This window comes from Vidua macroura, chromosome 27 (assembly GCF_024509145.1).
Source record: "Vidua macroura isolate BioBank_ID:100142 chromosome 27, ASM2450914v1, whole genome shotgun sequence".
NCBI lineage: Eukaryota > Metazoa > Chordata > Aves > Passeriformes > Viduidae > Vidua > Vidua macroura.
In genome coordinates, this window is record NC_071597.1 from 4,340,476 (window position 1) to 4,358,257 (window position 17,782).

General features: G+C 49.2%; 1 protein-coding gene across 1 annotated transcript; it reads left to right on the plus strand.

Moving 5' to 3' along the window:
* The first annotated feature begins 13,283 nt into the window (after positions 1–13,283).
* Positions 13,284–17,782, plus strand: LOC128819603 (feather keratin 1-like). The gene is made up of 3 exons (XM_053999849.1): positions 13,284–13,308; positions 17,050–17,087; positions 17,456–17,782. The coding sequence occupies exons 1-3, from the start codon at positions 13,284–13,286 to the stop codon at positions 17,780–17,782; spliced, it is 390 nt and encodes a 129-aa protein (XP_053855824.1).

Consider the following 17,782-nt stretch of genomic DNA (forward strand, 5'->3'; position numbering starts at 1 on the left):
GAGATCCTGTCGCAAAGGAAGCTGAACTTCATGAGGTGTTTAGCAATGTGGTGAATGGGCTCCTCTCTTTGGAGCCAGCTGCTGCCTGATATAACATCCTGTCCTCTCTACTGGTACCAGATCATAGTGCAAAAGTTAGAGCTCTGATAGGTGTGAGTGGTCTGGAAGGTGACTCTGTCACACCATGACTTGGCCCTTTTTCTGAGTCCTGGTGTCTGGAAAAATGCAAGAAACAGTAAAAGTGCAAGAAAAGTCTCCAGGAAGCAAGCCTAGATATCTGATCCAAGTTCTTATGGAAGAATTTTCCTTGTTCCCTGTTTATCAGCAAGAACTCAAGGGCTAGGGACAGCAAAATAGAGACAGCAAGAGCTCTCAGTTCTCAGCTCAGTGTGGTTCCACAATGCAGTAAGGACCTTCACCTCACATAAGGTTGTCCTACAGGACAAATGTATGTGGTCCCACTCCCAGATTCCTGCTCTCTTGTTCCACAAAATTCCCAGGGAACTGTCTGTTGTGTCACCACGGTTCTGGGATCTATGGAGCAGCTGAGAAAGTTACATCCTTCCTCCAATTTCCTGTTACCTGGGGTCCAAATATCCACAAACCAAAGCCAGAATGAAGGAAAGCAGGATCTCTGGCAGTTTTGACACACAAGAAGAAATCCGTAGCCACAGCTGTACGTACCAGACAGAAGAGAGAGTAGGGCTGCCTGTTAGTGTCAATGGGCACAGCTGCATCTTCAAAATACAGAATCCATGTTTAGAGGGCAGAAAATTCAAACAGCAGTAGAGAACTTCCTCAGAGACACAAGTGAGAAACCATGGCCTGAATGAATTAGAAGGTGAGGCAGAGATGAATGGAGGCAGAGAGGGCGCAAGGAAGGGAAGAACAGGGAAAGAAAAGCAATAGTGTGCAACGACTTAGGCCCCACGGCCATGTCCTGGGCAGTGCTTGCTGCTGCTCTTACAGCTCTGCCAGAAGGGCCCAGATACAACCAGATGGAGCCAGGCCAGAGGGATTCTATTCTATTCAGGAATATCTGAGACAGGAATCAGGTACCAACCCTGGCAACAGAGTACTGGGGACAGGTGGGGACCTCTCAGGAACTGGCAAACTCATACCCCAGAAAAGAATCCCTGTATCCCTTCAGCCTCAGGGCGAGTCTTAGATTAATTCCCTGATGCATCTTTTTGCCCTTACTGGAGCAAAGTGAGAGCACCTTTTCTGAAAGAGCAGTCCCACAGGTGAGCTGTGCCTGTCCTCACACACAGGAATCCTTGGCTGTCTGGTCAAGGATTGCACGGCTGGAAGGAGCTTGGCTTTGTGTGCCCCATCAGCTTGCCTGGAAACACCCCACGGAAGTATGCCAGGCCAATGATTCCAGCCTGCAAGGGAACCCTGCAGGACTTCCAATGTGGTTTATGGTAGCAGTGACGTACTCCTGCAATGGGAATTCTCAGAATTCTCATCAGCCCTCAGAGTAAATATCCATGGGGGAATGAACATAAACACAGGAATCAAAAGTTAACAATACAGGAATCTGAAACACAGACCATATCATTAGCTGGAATGTTTTGCAAGTAATTTCAGGAAATTATTGCTTCCACAAGAGAAAAGCTCAAGGCCTGAAGCAGTGCAGGACCAGACCAATTATTAACTCTCCCACCTATTTGTTGGAGGTTAGGATTATTTTTTATTTTTTTTGTGCGTATTTTCTCCCATCTGTTGCCTAAGAGTTAATAACAACTAGTACTTAACAGACAAAAGAAGTGGCCAAGGTGGGGAGAAGGAAGCAGCTGCACTCTCCTAGCTGAGGGACTTTCTCTTGGAAGGGCAGAGATACCATGAGATTTTGGCTGGAGGGTGAGGAAGTGGGCTTGGCTCCTGTCTCTCTCACTCTCGGGATTGGAAGGGAATGGTTGAGTTGCTGCTACCAAGGGAAGAATTCACCACCACCGTGGAGTCCAGCCCGGCACTGCTTCTTCTTTACCGCAGGTGAGCCTCTGCTCATTAGAGCAGCCAGTGAACTGGTACCTTAGTAACACTCGATCTGACTGGAAAGGACCCTCTCCATCTACTCAGGTGCCTCAGGGGAAAAACCTGGGACCCCAACCCCCTCCACCTTCCTGAGGGTGTGTCCCCCAGCTGCGTGCAGCAGCTTCTACAGAGAAGCCCATCTGCTGCTGCCCAGCCCACTGCTTTCTGCCACTGCCTTGGGCTTTTTTGCTACACTCTAACCCAACACTCCATTTCCACCTGACCCCCACTGCTCCTGCTAAGGCTGTGGAGTTTTCTGTTACATTTTTTTCACCACCTCGGGGTATGCCTGCCTCTGCCATTCCAGCCGCCACTCCTGCTACACCCCATTTCACCATCTGGAGGGGCACCAGGACCAGCTGCCACGGGTGGTTTCTGAAGGGAGCCCCTTCTCCATCCCTTCCACTGCCTGAGTCACCATTAACAATGTGAAAAGGCCGAGCTCGTGTCACAGCGCCCCCTGCTAGAGCGGGGGAATCATCGCACCTGCCCTGCCCGGCCGCGAGCCAGCAGCGCCCCTGCTGGCTGTGACCGGAACTGCACCAAAGGGGAAAGTGCCTGCGGCTGAGAGAGGCTGGGACTGGGTGTCTGGTTCTGTTTGCTGCTGCTGCTGCTGTTGTTTGTTTGTCTTGTTATATATCTATTGATTAGTAAAGGACTGTTATTCTTTTTCCTATATCTTTGTCTGAAAGTCTCATAATTTCAAAGTTATAATAATTTGGAGGGAAGGTGGTCACATTTTCTATTCCAGTGGAGGTTCCCACCTTCCTTGGCAGACACCTGTCTTTCAAACCAGGATACTCTTCACTCCCCTTTCCTTCATTCTGCAACAGATGAGATGGAACCCCTGTTCTCTTCCACCAGGATGTGGACTTGTGTGAATGGATCCTGTGCTCTGGGCTCAACAGACTGTTCATGGGTATAGCTGTTATTTGCAGAGTGCTTGGGACCTAAAGGCAAGGATTATATCTGCTATCCTACATAGCACCTAATTTACATAAATGGGCTTAATATAAGAGCCCTGTGTGCCATCCCACTGCTGGGCATGACTGTGTGCTCTGACAGAGGTGCTGGGCTAGTTTGATTTCTTTGGAATCCTTGCTACATCGCTCTTGCAGTTTTGACAATTGCATCACAGTGCAAGGTTTAACTTAGTTGCTACAGTGGGCTTTACCTCATAAATTAATTCAGTTTTTACAAATTGGCAGAGTTTAGGGTGAGGTGGGGAGTCTGCCTTTACTGCATCAAACTCCTCTGACAATGAATAAAGGATGGGGAGATCATATTGAGTGAAGTCTGCCTCCCTCTCTACCTCATCAGCAAGGCTAGAAAACTACTCCTTATTTTCCAGCTCCCCACTTAGACAGGAAGTTTGCAAATTTAATTCTCTTTGTAAAAAGCCATACAACTGGTCCTTCAAGTTTTCAGCCAATCTCTTTTTAGCATTCAATTCCTTTTCAGCTTTCTCTCCAAGGTGTTCAATTTCTAATTTGTGAAGTTTTAGTTAAGTAAAACAAAGACTAAATGCCTTATTTCATTGCTTGGCAACATACTTCTCTCACCAAAATGGCAGCATGCTTTTCCTTTTCAATTACCATGTCCCTGGTTTTCTTGACTATACTGTGCCTCTGTAAATACTCTGTTTTGTCTGTTTCTCAAAGTTTGCCATCCTGCCAACTACACCAAATTGTCACTGGTGGAGAGGGAGCTTCTATTAGAGAAGTCCTGTTGAATTGTGAGGTGCTGAGACAACACCCTGGCTTTCTAAATTCCTCCTCAGAGAGGAGTCTGGGTTAGGCTGCATCCAATCTTAGCCCTAGACTGTGAGTGGTTTACATAACTTTGTCCCACAGTATTAATTATGTAAAATTTTAGATACATACATATATATATGTAAAATAACTATTACAGCAAATTATTAGACAAAATATATTAATCAGAATTATTTATGTACATAGTATAAAACCTAAAAGTGTTAGTACTGTGTAGAATATGATAGGATAGTGCACTATATCAAAGCAATTATATTAAAGCATTATATTAAAGCTCACAAAAATAAAGAACTATTGAAATAGATATTGGTGCAACTCAGCATACCAATGCTCATGGGCAGATCTTTTTTACTTGACATAAAGGAGTAGTCTTGAAGGGACATTTCCACTCCAAGCCAGGAAAGTTCATACACACGTCCAAGCAGGAAAATGTTAGAAGAACTTATTGTCTAAAATTAGACTGGACTTCTGTAGTATAGAGTGATTGACTCTCAGTCATGTGTCTGTCATTGTAGCAATGTAAGGATGTTGATTGATGTTTGGTGAGCCAGATAAAGAGCCCCCCCTCAGTCCATTACTGATAGCCTGGCAAATAAGGCATTCTCCAAGTTTCTTGCCCACATTACAGGGCAGAATATCCTGCTAGTGTCTCACTCTTCCATCACTCAAGGAAACCCAGGGCTCTCATCTATGCTTACCCCATTCCCCCAGAGCAACACGTTTCTCTCTTGCAGCTAGGGACAACATAGGGAGAGACAAGGACCACACATAGGCACAGGCTGAGATGCAGCAAAACTTTAATGAGTTGGAAGAAGAAAAGCAGGTCCTCTGAGTGGGCACGGTAGTGCTGAGATAAAGGAGATTCTGTCCTTTGGCCATGGTGCAGTTCACACCTTGGATGGGGCTTAGCCAGTGATCACAGCCCAGGGGAGGACAAAACAGCAGAGAAGAAAAAGAAAGAAGAGCGGGAGAAAGAGGCAATTTAGACAAGGACCAAGGTTTCAGAGAGCCCAGACACCCCTCCTCCAGTAGAGGTGGAGTCAAAGATGGTCAGTGCCTCTGAAAGCAATGGTCAGGATCTCCACGCTCAGTCCATTTCCATCTTCTGGGTTCTGGGGGGTCCTTCAGAGGGCAGCACCAGCAGCTTTAGCAGATCCTGTTCCAGTGGCGCCTGGTGATGCAGGAGAGGTCAAAGCCCCTGGAGCTGATGGGCACTCCCTCAGAGCTGAGGATGCTGCCAACAGCAGCTGAGGTGGAGGATCCCACGGCGGTGTTCTGGGAGAAGGAGCTGAGGATGGGGCCAGGCAGGGTCACCACCACGGGCGAGGGTTCGATGATGATGGTGGAGCTCTGGCACTGCCTGACACAGGGCTCATTGCAGCTGTTGGCCAGCGGGGTGGGGCCGCAGGGCTGGTAGCAAGGGTTGCAGGGCTGGTACCAAGGGGTGCAGGGCTGGTAGCAAGGATTGCAGGGCTGGTAGCAAGGGGTGCAGGGCTGGTAGCAAGGGGGGCAAGGCTGGCAGCTGGACATGGCTCTGAGTCACAGGTGCACCTAGGAGAGAAGAAAGAGACAAGATGGGGATGGCTAAGGAGCCACCTCTCCACCCACCATAAGGGAGCCAAGACACAACCTGGCCTGGGAGATGCAGCCAGTGCAGGAACAACCACACAACTCTTTGCCTGGTCCCCACCACTGGGCAAGGACAGACAGGCCCACAAAAGCACTTTCTTAGTCAAGAGAACATGAGTCCCCCCAGCCCAGACACAGCCTCTCTCCACACCAAACCCTCTCTCTACCCTCCCCAAACAGGCAGCCCCAAGCCCAGTATAAGACAGAACTTCCAACTCACTTGCTTCCAAAGGAGAAGAAGGACAGTGAAGTGGATGAGAGAGTGAAAAGCTGGGATGCCTTTTATACTCATCCTGCACTGCCCCAGGTCCAGAGGAAGTCTCTCTGGAAACAATAATTTTCTGAGAAGCTCATTTCAAGTGCAAAACACTCCAATTAATGTGTTTTGTTTTCCTGTATGGCCACATTTTCATTGCCTTCTCTGGCCACACACGTTTCTCCCTGAAGGTTCCTTTTTAGAGCTGGGCATGGAAGCCCACGGACTTGTGGGACAGGAGCTCATTGGTGCCAGCAGAAGATGAGTCTTGAGTGCCAGAGGCATTGCCTGCAGTCTGGGGACATTGGCTTGGGGCACTCCTGTGGGCTTGTTTGCAGCCCTGTGGGCAGGAAGGGCCCTGCTGCTCCAAGCCCTGGAATGCTTGCTCAGATGCTAAAGGGCTACTGAACGTGTTGATGTGCCACGTCCTCTTCTTCCTACCCTCAAAAATCTCTGATTGACAGTGCCCATTGCTTTTGCAGGTTGGTTGTCAGCACTGCTCTCTTGTCTCTCTTCCTCTTAATGCTGCTCTCAGAAGTCCTTGGTGCACCTGTTGGGCGTCATCTACTCCATGGACTGTCTCTGATAGTCCCGCAGTAACACAAACAACCTCATCGTGTCGTCTCCCAGGATGCTCCAGCCTTGCCCGCCCGAGAGGTTTCTCTGAGTCTCCTTTGCCACACAAGCCCACAGCTGCTCACAATGCTGGCAGCGCTCTTTGGTCAGTGGTGCTTCCACCACATCAAGGCCTCTTCTGCTTCTCACATTGCCACCGGCCCTCCCCCCCAAGTGGGGCACAAGAAGTGTGGAGGGGACATAGCTGGGACAGCAAAAGCAATGGGCACTGTCAATCAGAGATTTTTGAGGGTAGGAAGAAGGGGACGTGGCACATCAACACGTTCAGTAGCCCTTTAGCATCTGAGCAAGCATTCCAGGGCTTGGAGCAGCAGGGCCCTTCCTGCCCACAGGGCTGCAAACAAGCCCACAGGAGTGCCCCAAGCCAATGTCCCCAGACTGCAGGCAATGCCTCTGGCACTCAAGACTCATCTTCTGCTGGCACCAATGAGCTCCTGTCCCACAAGTCCGTGGGCTTCCATGCCCAGCTCTAAAAAGGAACCTTCAGGGAGAAACGTGTGTGGCCAGAGAAGGCAATGAAAATGTGGCCATACAGGAAAACAAAACACATTAATTGGAGTGTTTTGCACTTGAAATGAGCTTCTCAGAAAATTATTGTTTCCAGAGAGACTTCCTCTGGACCTGGGGCAGTGCAGGATGAGTATAAAAGGCATCCCAGCTTTTCACTCTCTCATCCACTTCACTGTCCTTCTTCTCCTTTGGAAGCAAGTGAGTTGGAAGTTCTGTCTTATACTGGGCTTGGGGCTGCCTGTTTGGGGAGGGTAGAGAGAGGGTTTGGTGTGGAGAGAGGCTGTGTCTGGGCTGGGGGGACTCATGTTCTCTTGACTAAGAAAGTGCTTTTGTGGGCCTGTCTGTCCTTGCCCAGTGGTGGGGACCAGGCAAAGAGTTGTGTGGTTGTTCCTGCACTGGCTGCATCTCCCAGGCCAGGTTGTGTCTTGGCTCCCTTATGGTGGGTGGAGAGGTGGCTCCTTAGCCATCCCCATCTTGTCTCTTTCTTCTCTCCTAGGTGCACCTGTGACTCAGAGCCATGTCCAGCTGCCAGCCTTGCCCCCCTTGCTACCAGCCCTGCACCCCTTGCTACCAGCCCTGCAATCCTTGCTACCAGCCCTGCACCCCTTGCTACCAGCCCTGCAACCCTTGCTACCAGCCCTGTGGCCCCACCCCGCTGGCCAACAGCTGCAATGAGCCCTGTGTCAGGCAGTGCCAGAGCTCCACCATCATCATCGAACCCTCGCCCGTGGTGGTGACCCTGCCTGGCCCCATCCTCAGCTCCTTCCCCCAGAACACCGCCGTGGGATCCTCCACCTCAGCTGCTGTTGGCAGCATCCTCAGCTCTGAGGGAGTGCCCATCAGCTCCAGGGGCTTTGACCTCTCCTGCATCACCAGGCACCACTGGAACAGGATCTGCTAAAGCTGCTGGTGTCTGCCCTCTGAAGGACCCCCCAGAACCCAGAAGATGGAAATGGACTGAACATGGTCATTTAGAGGCACTGAGCATCCATGGCATTTGGGAAGAGCTGTGTCTGGGCTCCCAAACCATGGCCTTTGTCTAACTTGCCTGTTTCCTTCCTGTTCTTTCTTGTCCCTGCTCTCATGTCCTCCCCTGGGCTGTGATCACTGGCTAAGCCCCATCCAAGGTGTGAACTGCACCATGGCCAAGGGACAGAGTCTCCTTCATCCCCCTGGTGCTCCCTGCACTACTGTGCCCACTCAGAGGACCTGCTTTTCTTCTTCCAACTCATTAAAGTTTTGCTGCATCCTAGCCTGTGCCTCTGTGTGGTCCTTGTCTCTCCCTAAGTTGTCCCCAGCTGCAAGAGAGAAAGGTGTTGCTCTGGGGGGATGTGGCAGACTCAGATCAGAACCCCGGCCCTCCCTGGGGTGATGGAAGAGTGAGACACAGGGGTGTGTTTAGCTATGAAATATCAGGGGTCCTGAGGGACACGATACTGCTGGCACCTACACTGCATCGCTAGCTGTATGGAGGGTTGGACTGAAAACACACATCCTGCTGAGTCCATGAGCTCCCTTGAGACCTGGTGTACAATGGAAGGAGGTATTTGTTTGCTGCAGCAGATGGGAGCAACTCATGCCCTGACCACAGGATCTGATCCTGAAGAAGAAGCACTAATGGGAAGTATCAAAACGCAGTTTGTGAAGGGGGCACCGATGAATTGAAACCAGCAGTCACATATGGTACAACATAAGTTGTCACAGTGAGGGTGGCTGCGATAAACCTCTCTGATTCTCTGATTTTAGGGTGAGGGTGGTGAAAATAAAAAGCAGCAGGTTCAATGAAGTTGCCCAAAAAGTAACTTTAATAAAGAGTGAAAAAACAACAAATGTGGAGAAGTCGAGCACAGTACAAGGGGCAGGATCCAAAGACCCCAAACAAGGGGAAAGCAACAATATATACACTTGGGGGTAGAACATTCTAGAACTATAACCATATAGAAGAAATAAGTAACCAATAGGGGAGCAGAACTTGGACAACTTAACGTAATCACACCAAAGGCTTATGGGGGAACTCTCAGGCTCACCCTAAGTTAAACAAATGATTCCCAGGGCTTGAAACTAACACCCGGTTCATTTGGGGTAAAGTCTGGCTGATTCCAAGTCACAGCTAGGCCAATTCCCACAGTAAGTGCCTTAACAAATGCCTGGAAGGATACTGGAGCTGTGACCCCAGAGCTGGCTGTGCAGGTAGTGAGAAAGGATAGGCCAGCAAAGCTAAAAAGAATCACTTAGTGGGAGACAAGGAAACAAATGTGGATTGATTGAGTTCAAGCTGCTGTTCCACAGTCAGAAATAAATGGAATTACAACATCAGAAATGTTTCGCCATTGACATCTGTCAATGTTGACAATTGACAATCTGTCAAATTTGACATCTGCAGGAAGAAGTAATCCCCCCCACCAAGCCTTCTGCCACCACAGAGCTTCATAACTCCTGACAGATGCCAAAGTAGCAGGAGCAGCAGGTTGGCGGGTCCCCTCAAATGGCAGCATTGTAGCCTCTCTTTGGGAGCAGGTCGTTAGTCATGATGCCCCCATGTTTCTCTAACTATGAATTGGCATCTGGAGGAACTCTGCATGGTCAGTTCTGCTGGATACAGGTGCAGGAGTTACTGCATTACATGGTGATATTGCTCCTAATGAAGAGACTTCCCAGACCTGTGCCTTGGGAGGCAGCTCCACCCCCACCCTCCAAGCTAAGGTTCTCCAACAATAGGAGACACCACCCCATTTGTCATGAAGGTGTTAATTGCCCCAGTTAAAGAATATATCTTGGGCATCGCTGTGCTGGCAGGGTGCACTGTTGAAACACTGAATGATCACTTTTGTTTCAAGACTCCACAAGTGAGATTTCCCACTCAATCTGTGTCTGCTTTGTGTGGGCTCCCAGAGTGTCCTGAATGAGTGTGCTTGAGATTGCTCAAAAAATCACCAGCAAGGGTATGAACAAAAGTCTGGTTTAATATTAAACTACAAAGCACAATTGATTCTTTATCAGGATTCACTCTACTTGCAAAGGGCAACTAGGGACAACAGGAGGACAACAAAGGTACAACAAGGCACAACAAGAAAGAAGCGAGCAACAACAAAACAAAACAAAATCCAGGCAATCAAAACAGAAGTGAATTGAAACTACCTAGGGGTAGGGGGTGTGTCTGTGTTTAAAAGTGTAAACAAGGTTGAAAAGGAATGCGGCCTAAAGCTTAACAACACTTAAACTTAACAGTACTTTAACTTAATGTATACCTTAATTTATATCTTAAACTTAACAATATAACAGAGAAATAACACTTAATAGCATCTAGCCTAAAGTATAACTTAACCTAACTTCCAGATTTGCTATAGCATATGCTCAGAGGGTATGCACACAGACATAATCAGTGCAAGATAAGGTACCTGTGGAAAAATTTCCCTCAGAAGTCAGTGAAAATACTCACTTCAGATGATTTTGCATCTCCTGACAGGCAAAGGATTGGGCCTCGAGGAGTGAGGGTATTGGACCATGACATGCTGTGGTTCGGTGATCCTGTGTTGCTGTTTTCCTCTGGTTGCATCCGTGGTGGTGGTGGATGCAACCTTCCTCTAGAGCATCTTGTGCCAATGGGGAGGAGCCATGAGAGCACCAGCACACACACACACAGGCAGACACAGACAGACAGACACACACACGAACACATCCACACACAGCAGCTCGGCAGTGAAGGCGTGGGAGGGTGCCGGCATGGAGTTCCACCATGCTTTATTTCAGGCAATGCTGAAGGAGTCCGGGGGTCAAAGACTAAGGAGGGTCTATGGGTGTAACTGTTTAGTCAGAAACAGATAGCTTTTCCAGGCATCATCCTGGGGAAAATCGTGAGAATGCTCAGAGAAAAGAATTAAAACAATTCATATCTTAGTCCCCACACCCAGTGTTTGTGATCATGTGGAATGATTGTACGTGATGTTTATGGAAAGAAGGTATTGTTCCTAATTAACCAATGGTGTGAGGGATGTTGTTAAGAACCAATCAGGTTCTGGGTGAATGATCCTGCCTACAAAATATAGCTCCTAATAAAATTCCTAATAAAATTCCTAATAAAGCTCCTAATGAAGCTCACTTTATGCCTCCTGAGCATGGAGTCAATGTTGCTTTCCTTCAGCCATTCCTAACCCAACGGCAAGAGGTCTAGGGTATAAATACAGGGAAAGAGGGGGCGGAGAAGAGCATCGGAGATCCAATGGTCTGAGGGCTCGGGGGGGGTACACTGGGAAGGGACCAATAGGGAATGCCAGAGTGGATAGGTGGGGTTACAATGGCCAATGGGATAACAGGGAAGGAAGAACATTCTAGAACAAGAACATATGGAGGTGGGAAAGACCAATGGGAAGACAGAACTGAGACAAATTAACATAGTACTGCAGAGCACCATGGGGAAAACTTCTTTCCTCACCCTGAGCTGTGAGGAATGCCTGGAGCCTAAGGTGCTTCTCTGCAGGGGATCATTGTTGCTCTCTCCCCAGTAGGCCCATGGGTCCCCCAACTCTCTCTTTTTGTTGAATTAAAAAGGCTTCTCCTATCTCTTCGAGCACTTTACAAAAGAAGGGAACATAAGTAACATGACAACAACAGTAACTAAAACTCCTAAAAGTATGAAAGCAATAACTCAAAGAAGTAATAGTATATAAAATTAGGATACAACTGAAACAACTGAATGGGTAAGAACTAATTAAACAACGTAGCTAGTAGGGTGTGCACATGGGTCTTCTGTTTCTCAGCAGCAGATCTAGTTTGGATATCGGAAAAAGAGTCTTTCCCTAGAGAGTGGTCAGATATTGAACAGGGAATGGTCACAGTCCCAAGGCTGCCAGAGCTCAAGGAACATTTTAACAATGCTCTCAGGCACAGGGTGGGATGGCTGTGGTGTCTGTGCAGGGCCAGGATTTGGACTCGATGATCCTCGTGGGTGCCTTCCAGCTCAAGTTATTCGGTGATTCTGTGAAGGCTGAGCTCTGGGCGCAGTTGCTATTTCACCTCCACAGCCAGACATGTCCAGTCAATGAACCTCCTTCTGATAGCAGCCACTTTTCAGAAGATGGACAAAGGGATGAAAAGATTCTGAGGTGGAAATTTTATCCTTCCATATCCCAAGACCACACTTCCTTGTAGACTAGCCTACGTTGACCTGGCCTCGCTGCACTGTTCCAAAGGCTGAAAGAAACTATTAAAGGCTCCACTAAGTCCAATACTTCAGTGACAAAAACTTTTTTGGTCTTTGCAGAGGTTTTTATCCCACAACAAAAAAAAGAGGGATTGTTTCCAGGTGGAGCATTTAAGCATAAGTAAATGGATTCTGGCATGCAGTTTTTGTGGGTAGTGGACTCTCTAGTAACAAAGTGGAAATTTCATGGCATAGAAAGGATTGGCACACATGGACCAAGTTATTTACACTGGTGCACTAGAGAAAGAGTGGCGCTCTGTATAAACTTTCCATCCACAGAGATTAAAGTTGGCCCTGGATGCCATTAGCAATAAAATCCCTTTGGCATCTGGAATGTCATCATCCTGCAAGACTTAGAAAGCAGAAAGTAATCTAGTTTCTGACTAAGCAAACTTAATGTAAGCCTGTGCTACCAGTCACTTCAGAGCCATCCTCAAACACCTCTCAGAACAAAGACTGAGCAACATCTCTTTCCCTGGTTGTCTTGGGAGAGCATCTGCAGGAAAAATGACACAGAGGCAATGGCTCAAATGCAGCATAACTTTAATGAGTCAAGAGAGGAAAATTAGGTCATTTCGAGCGGTGGTCATGGTGCAGTGAGTACGAGGGACAGATAAGAGATTGTACCCCATGGCTGTAGCTGAGAACCCTCTAGAAGTCCATCTGCCCTACAGAGGGAGCAGGGCCAGCAGGTGCTCCCCAGGCTGGATGTGTGAGGCTCACAACCCAGGGGAGCACAAGGGAACAAGGACACAGGAGGGAGATGACAGAGGGGAAGAGGGCAGAGACAGGGATGGGCTGTGCTTCCCAAGAGTCCTTTTGCAAGGGCCGCTGGGGTTGCTCAGCCCCTCAGGAAGCAAGAAGCCGGTGCTCCATCCCCAGTGAAGTACCATCTTGCTGAGTCCATAGGTTCACACCCTGGAATCATCACCAGCAGCTTCAGCAGGGGAAGCACCTCCTGCCACAGAGGCCACTGCCCAAGCCAGAGAGGCCAAAGCCCCCGGAGTTGATGGGCACTCCCTGAGAGCTGAGGATGCTGCCAACAGCAGCCGAGGTGGAGGATCCCACGGCGGTGTTCTGTGGGAAGGAGCTGAGGATGGGGCCAGGCAGGGTCACCACCACGGGAGAGGGCTGGATGGCCACGTGGGAGTCCTGGCACTGCCTGACACAGGGCTCATTGCAGCTGTTGGCCAGCGGGGTGGGGCCGCAGGGCTGGCAGGGCCGGCACGGGCTGTAGCAGGACATGTCTTGGGGCTGCAGGTACACCTGGCAGAGAGGACAGGGGGGTAGAAAAATATAACTGAGTAGAAGTCTCTAACACCACCACAAGGGAAAGAAGACATGAGATCACACAAAGAGCTGGAAGGATCATAAAGAGGCCCACAGGCTTCTCATTCTCCAAAGCCCAAAAGAGACCTGCAAAGCGCAACCAAGCTCTAGGAGATCCCTTCCTAGCCCATACCACAGGAGACACCTAACTGACCTCTAACCTCTCTCCATGTCGCCCCTTTTGCACCTTTCCCTCTCCCATAGAAAGCAAGCCCAAAATCAGGTATAGAACAGAGAGATAGCTTTGTGCTGAAAAATCCCATGGAAGCATAATGATGAGAATGAATAAAAGAATAAAGAGCTTCAGACTTACCTTGTTCCCAAGGAGATTGTGTGCAGGAGAGGAGTGGATGAGGCAGTGAGAAGATGGAACAGCTTTTATACTGCTCCTGTGCCGCCCCAGGCCCACAGTCACTGCATGAGGACAGTAATTTTCCAACAGACTCATCTCCAAAGCAAAATATCCCACCTAATGCCCCAGGCTGTGTTTTGTTTTCCATCACCATTGCCAGTACATTTCCTCATTTCTGACGTGCCCATTATGCTATGTAGGCTCCTTTCAAGTTCCAGGATGACAGATCCAATGATTTCCCAAGATGGATCATGTCACTATCACCAGAACATGTATCCTCAAGTGCAGGAGGGCTCTGTGCAGATGTAGGACATGGAACTGGGAAATCAGGTGACGTTCCTTTCAAACCCCATTACTGAAAGGTTTGACTCTCCCCCTGCCAGACAGGAGTCTGTCCTGGGTGCACAAAGGCTCCTGTGCCTTATGATGTGACTTATCCTTCTCCCTCAATCCTTTACAGATTTGCTTGGAAGAGTCATCCCCTCTCATGGCACTCTGTGGGGGTCTCATATCACTGCCTTCAGTCACCATGAAGAAAGAAAATGTCATCCTTCCTAAGGACCATGATTACAGTTCTGGTGGAGTCAGGTCTCCCCTCACTACATGAGGGGCATGTTGGGGCTTGGCACAGCACCTTGTTTGTCCAGTCTCCTCACCGTGTCATGAGCTTTGGCTGCATGCCTTAAACCCTGACCAGCAGGAGAGACTTTTCCAAAACATGTTGACTGTCCTGTGAGCCCCTGAAGCTGTGGGAGTGTTGGCAAGGAGGTCATGCTGTCAGTAGTGGTTGTTGTGGCTGCCTGAAGCTGTGTACTCGGGTCCAGCCCAGTGCTTGCACCAGCTTTCCTGGGTTATGGATGCATCTGCCCTTGCTGGAGGGCAGTTGTGTCCCTGCAATGGACATGGGTCTACAGACATCACACCCTCCTGGCTTGGCCTCACACCAAAAGGCTCACACACGGCCAACCCAAAATTAAAGCCTGACTTGTCACTGGTAGGGAGAGTCTCTCCCTGGAAATTTGCCTACTGAAGGCATTTCCTTGCTCTCCTGGAACACACCCCCACTGCTTCCATGTCTGCAGGGCAGAGAAGTGCATCACTCCTTGATGTGGTTTGAGAGCTGGTTTTGTACCCAGGGCCCTTACGAGCACATCCCCTCCCTCAGTGTTCTGAGGTACGTGGCACTGCAGGGGTTGTCACTGACAGCTCTCATTTACTAGGGAGTTGGACAAGTTCCTGCTTCCCCAAGGGTGCTGGGTTGCTCTCCAAGCGAGTCTTTTTGGGCATGGCAAACAAAGTATGCTGAAACACAGATGCCAAGAGAATACTCAATGCACGGGACCATTGATGAGTCCCAGCCAGTGCGGAGATGTTTTCTGCAACCCCTTCTATCCCTCCACAGAGCATTCAGGAGAGCTCCTCAACACAGCATGGTCTCTTTGGCCAGGAGGATGAGGCTTCTGCGTCCACTTCACCCTCCAACCTCTCCCCAAGGCATATCTCTCATAAGAGGAAAAAGAGCTGAGGCTCTAAGACTGTAGCATAGCTCAGTCTCCAGCCCATACTGCTGGAAGAGGTTTTTCATTTCCAAGAGCAGATCTTGCCATTTGTCCTTCTTGAGTGCTAGAGGGCTCCTGTGGCCCAGTTCTCCAGATAGTTGATAACTCATTTATAGAAGCCATGGAATGCATTAGAAGGCTTTCACTGGTTAACTCTTGTCAGGCAGTCTTTTTTTTTGACAGCCATTCACTCCTGAGAAGGCTTCCTCACCTTCTCAGAACTCTTTTAGGGGATGCAGCAGCCTGGGAGATCCTGTAGGTGAAGACTGGGAGAATCACTGTCTCCTCTATCTCTGCACTTCCAAGATTATCTTCCATCACCTGAAAGACACCTTATTCCTGAGCAGCCCAGGATATTGTCTGATGCCATTTCCACAAGGGCCCAGGGCTGTCCCATGGTGCCCTCCAGACCCCCTGTCCTCTGCTACGAAGCTCATTGGCAGCCAATGATCTCCAGCCTGTAGAGGGGAGGAGATTTTTCTTCCCCCAGTGCAGGACCTTGCATAAAGGAGTTAAAAAGTGCTGGCCCCCGTCTAGGCCCCGAGTGCACCAAGTGTGAGTGTCTGCCAGCTGGACTTTGTGCCCCTCATGCCAACCCTTGGAGACCAACAATATTCACAGAGTTCAGTCCTCTGTACTACTCACTTCCCCAGCCTGTATTTCGTCCATTTGTCTCCCAGGATTGTTACAGGCAATAGCATCAAAGGCCTAAGTTAGATGAGGTGAACATTTGTTGAACTTCCCTCACCCTCTACAGCTAGGCACAAAATCTGACAATGTAATGAGATTTGTCAAGCCTCCAGAAATCCATGCTGACTCCTCACAGGCAACTTCTTTTATCCTGAGAAGTTGCTGCTTTTATCCTGAGAAGGTTGATTTGCTCCATTGCTTTTGTAGGGATTGAGGTGAGGCTTGGCTCCTTCTTCATGGCCTTCTTGAAAACAAGAGGTCCACTGGCTTTCTCTCAGTCCTGAGATGTATTCTGTGAGTGCCAAGTCTTTCAAAGGGAGTTGAGAGCAACCAGACACCAACCATCCCTCCTGGGGTGCACAGAATCAAACCACACACACTCATCTCAGTCCATCTGTTAATATGTTCCCACACTGATCCTGCCCTAGTGCAGGTGAGCCTTTCCTGCTGATGACTTTCCATGGAGCCCAATGTCTTGACAGCAATTCCTGCTAGTAAAGACCAAGAATCCCTTGAGTACCTCCATTTTCCTGTAACCCTCATCTTCAGCGAAGCTGCTCCAATCATCTTTTGGACTTCTCATCTACCTCGAAGAATTTCTTGTGCCCATCATGTATTTTGCCTGGTGCAAACCCAGGCAGGCTTTGGTTGTCCCTAGTCCTGCATACTCAGTCAAACTGGCAAACATTCTCCCCAGAAAAAAGCTCAATAATAGGAAGAGAGCTGAAACTTCTTGCTACAAGGGGAGCTGTATACAATTGCAATTCACTCCAAGCCAACATCCCCTGTGCTCATGACACCCCACCACACTTCAAACACATCTTCTGCCTTCACTGACACAGCATCACCCAGAATATCCTTGGGTGCCTCATCTCAGCTCATGAAAGCAGAGCAGGAATGTTGAAAATGAGGAAATGAAATGGCAGCACAGGTTGACAGAAACCAAAACACAACCTGCACCACTACGTAGAACATTTTGTTTTTGAGGTGAGTGTTGGAAAATTACTGCTGTCATGCACTGTCTGTGGGCCTGGGGCAGTGCAAGAGCAGTATAAAAGCAGGTCCTTCTCCTCACTCTCTCATCCACTCCTCTCGCCTCCATCTCCTTCAGTACAAGGTGAGTCTGAAGCTTTTTCTCCTCTTTCTCTTCATATTCCTCCAATGCACCTCAGCTCATACCTGCCCCAGTCCTACGTGGGGTCTTGGAACTGCTATCATGGGAGAGGGAAGGGGAGGAAGTTCTGTCATCACTAGAGCTGAAACTTGGTTAAGTGTCTCATGAGCTATGGGCAAGGAAGGAACTTCTTTGGGCTTGGTTGCTGTCCAGAGGGTTCTTTTGGGCAGAAAGTAATGTGATACCTGTGGATCTCACTGCGAAGTTCCCAGCTCTTTTCTCCAACTTGTGACTTATCTCACTCTTAGTGGGGGAGAAGACTGCTCTTCATCCACAGTTTCTGTTCTGCTCCCCTCTTCCTTGTCTCACAGGCGCATCTCCAGCCCCCAGACATGTCCTGCTACAGCCCGTGCCGGCCCTGCCAGCCCTGCGGCCCCACCCCGCTGGCCAACAGCTGCAATGAGCCCTGTGTCAGGCAGTGCCAGGACTCCCACGTGGCCATCCAGCCCTCTCCCGTGGTGGTGACCCTGCCCGGCCCCATCCTCAGCTCCTTCCCACAGAACACCGCCGTGGGATCCTCCACCTCGGCTGCTGTTGGCAGCATCCTCAGCTCTCAGGGAGTGCCCATTAACTCTGGGGGCTTTGGCCTCTCTGGCTTGGGCAGTGGCCTCTGTGGCACGAGGTGCTTCCCTTGCTAA

Coding starts and splice junctions, on each gene's coding strand:
- LOC128819603 (XM_053999849.1), top strand. CDS start 13,284: ATGTCTTGGGGCTGCAGGTACACCT. Junction 13,309..17,049: donor TTGGGGCTGCAGGTACACCT/GGCAGAGAGGAC, acceptor CTCCTCACTCTC/TCATCCACTCCTCTCGCCTC. Junction 17,088..17,455: donor TCCATCTCCTTCAGTACAAG/GTGAGTCTGAAG, acceptor CTTGTCTCACAG/GCGCATCTCCAGCCCCCAGA.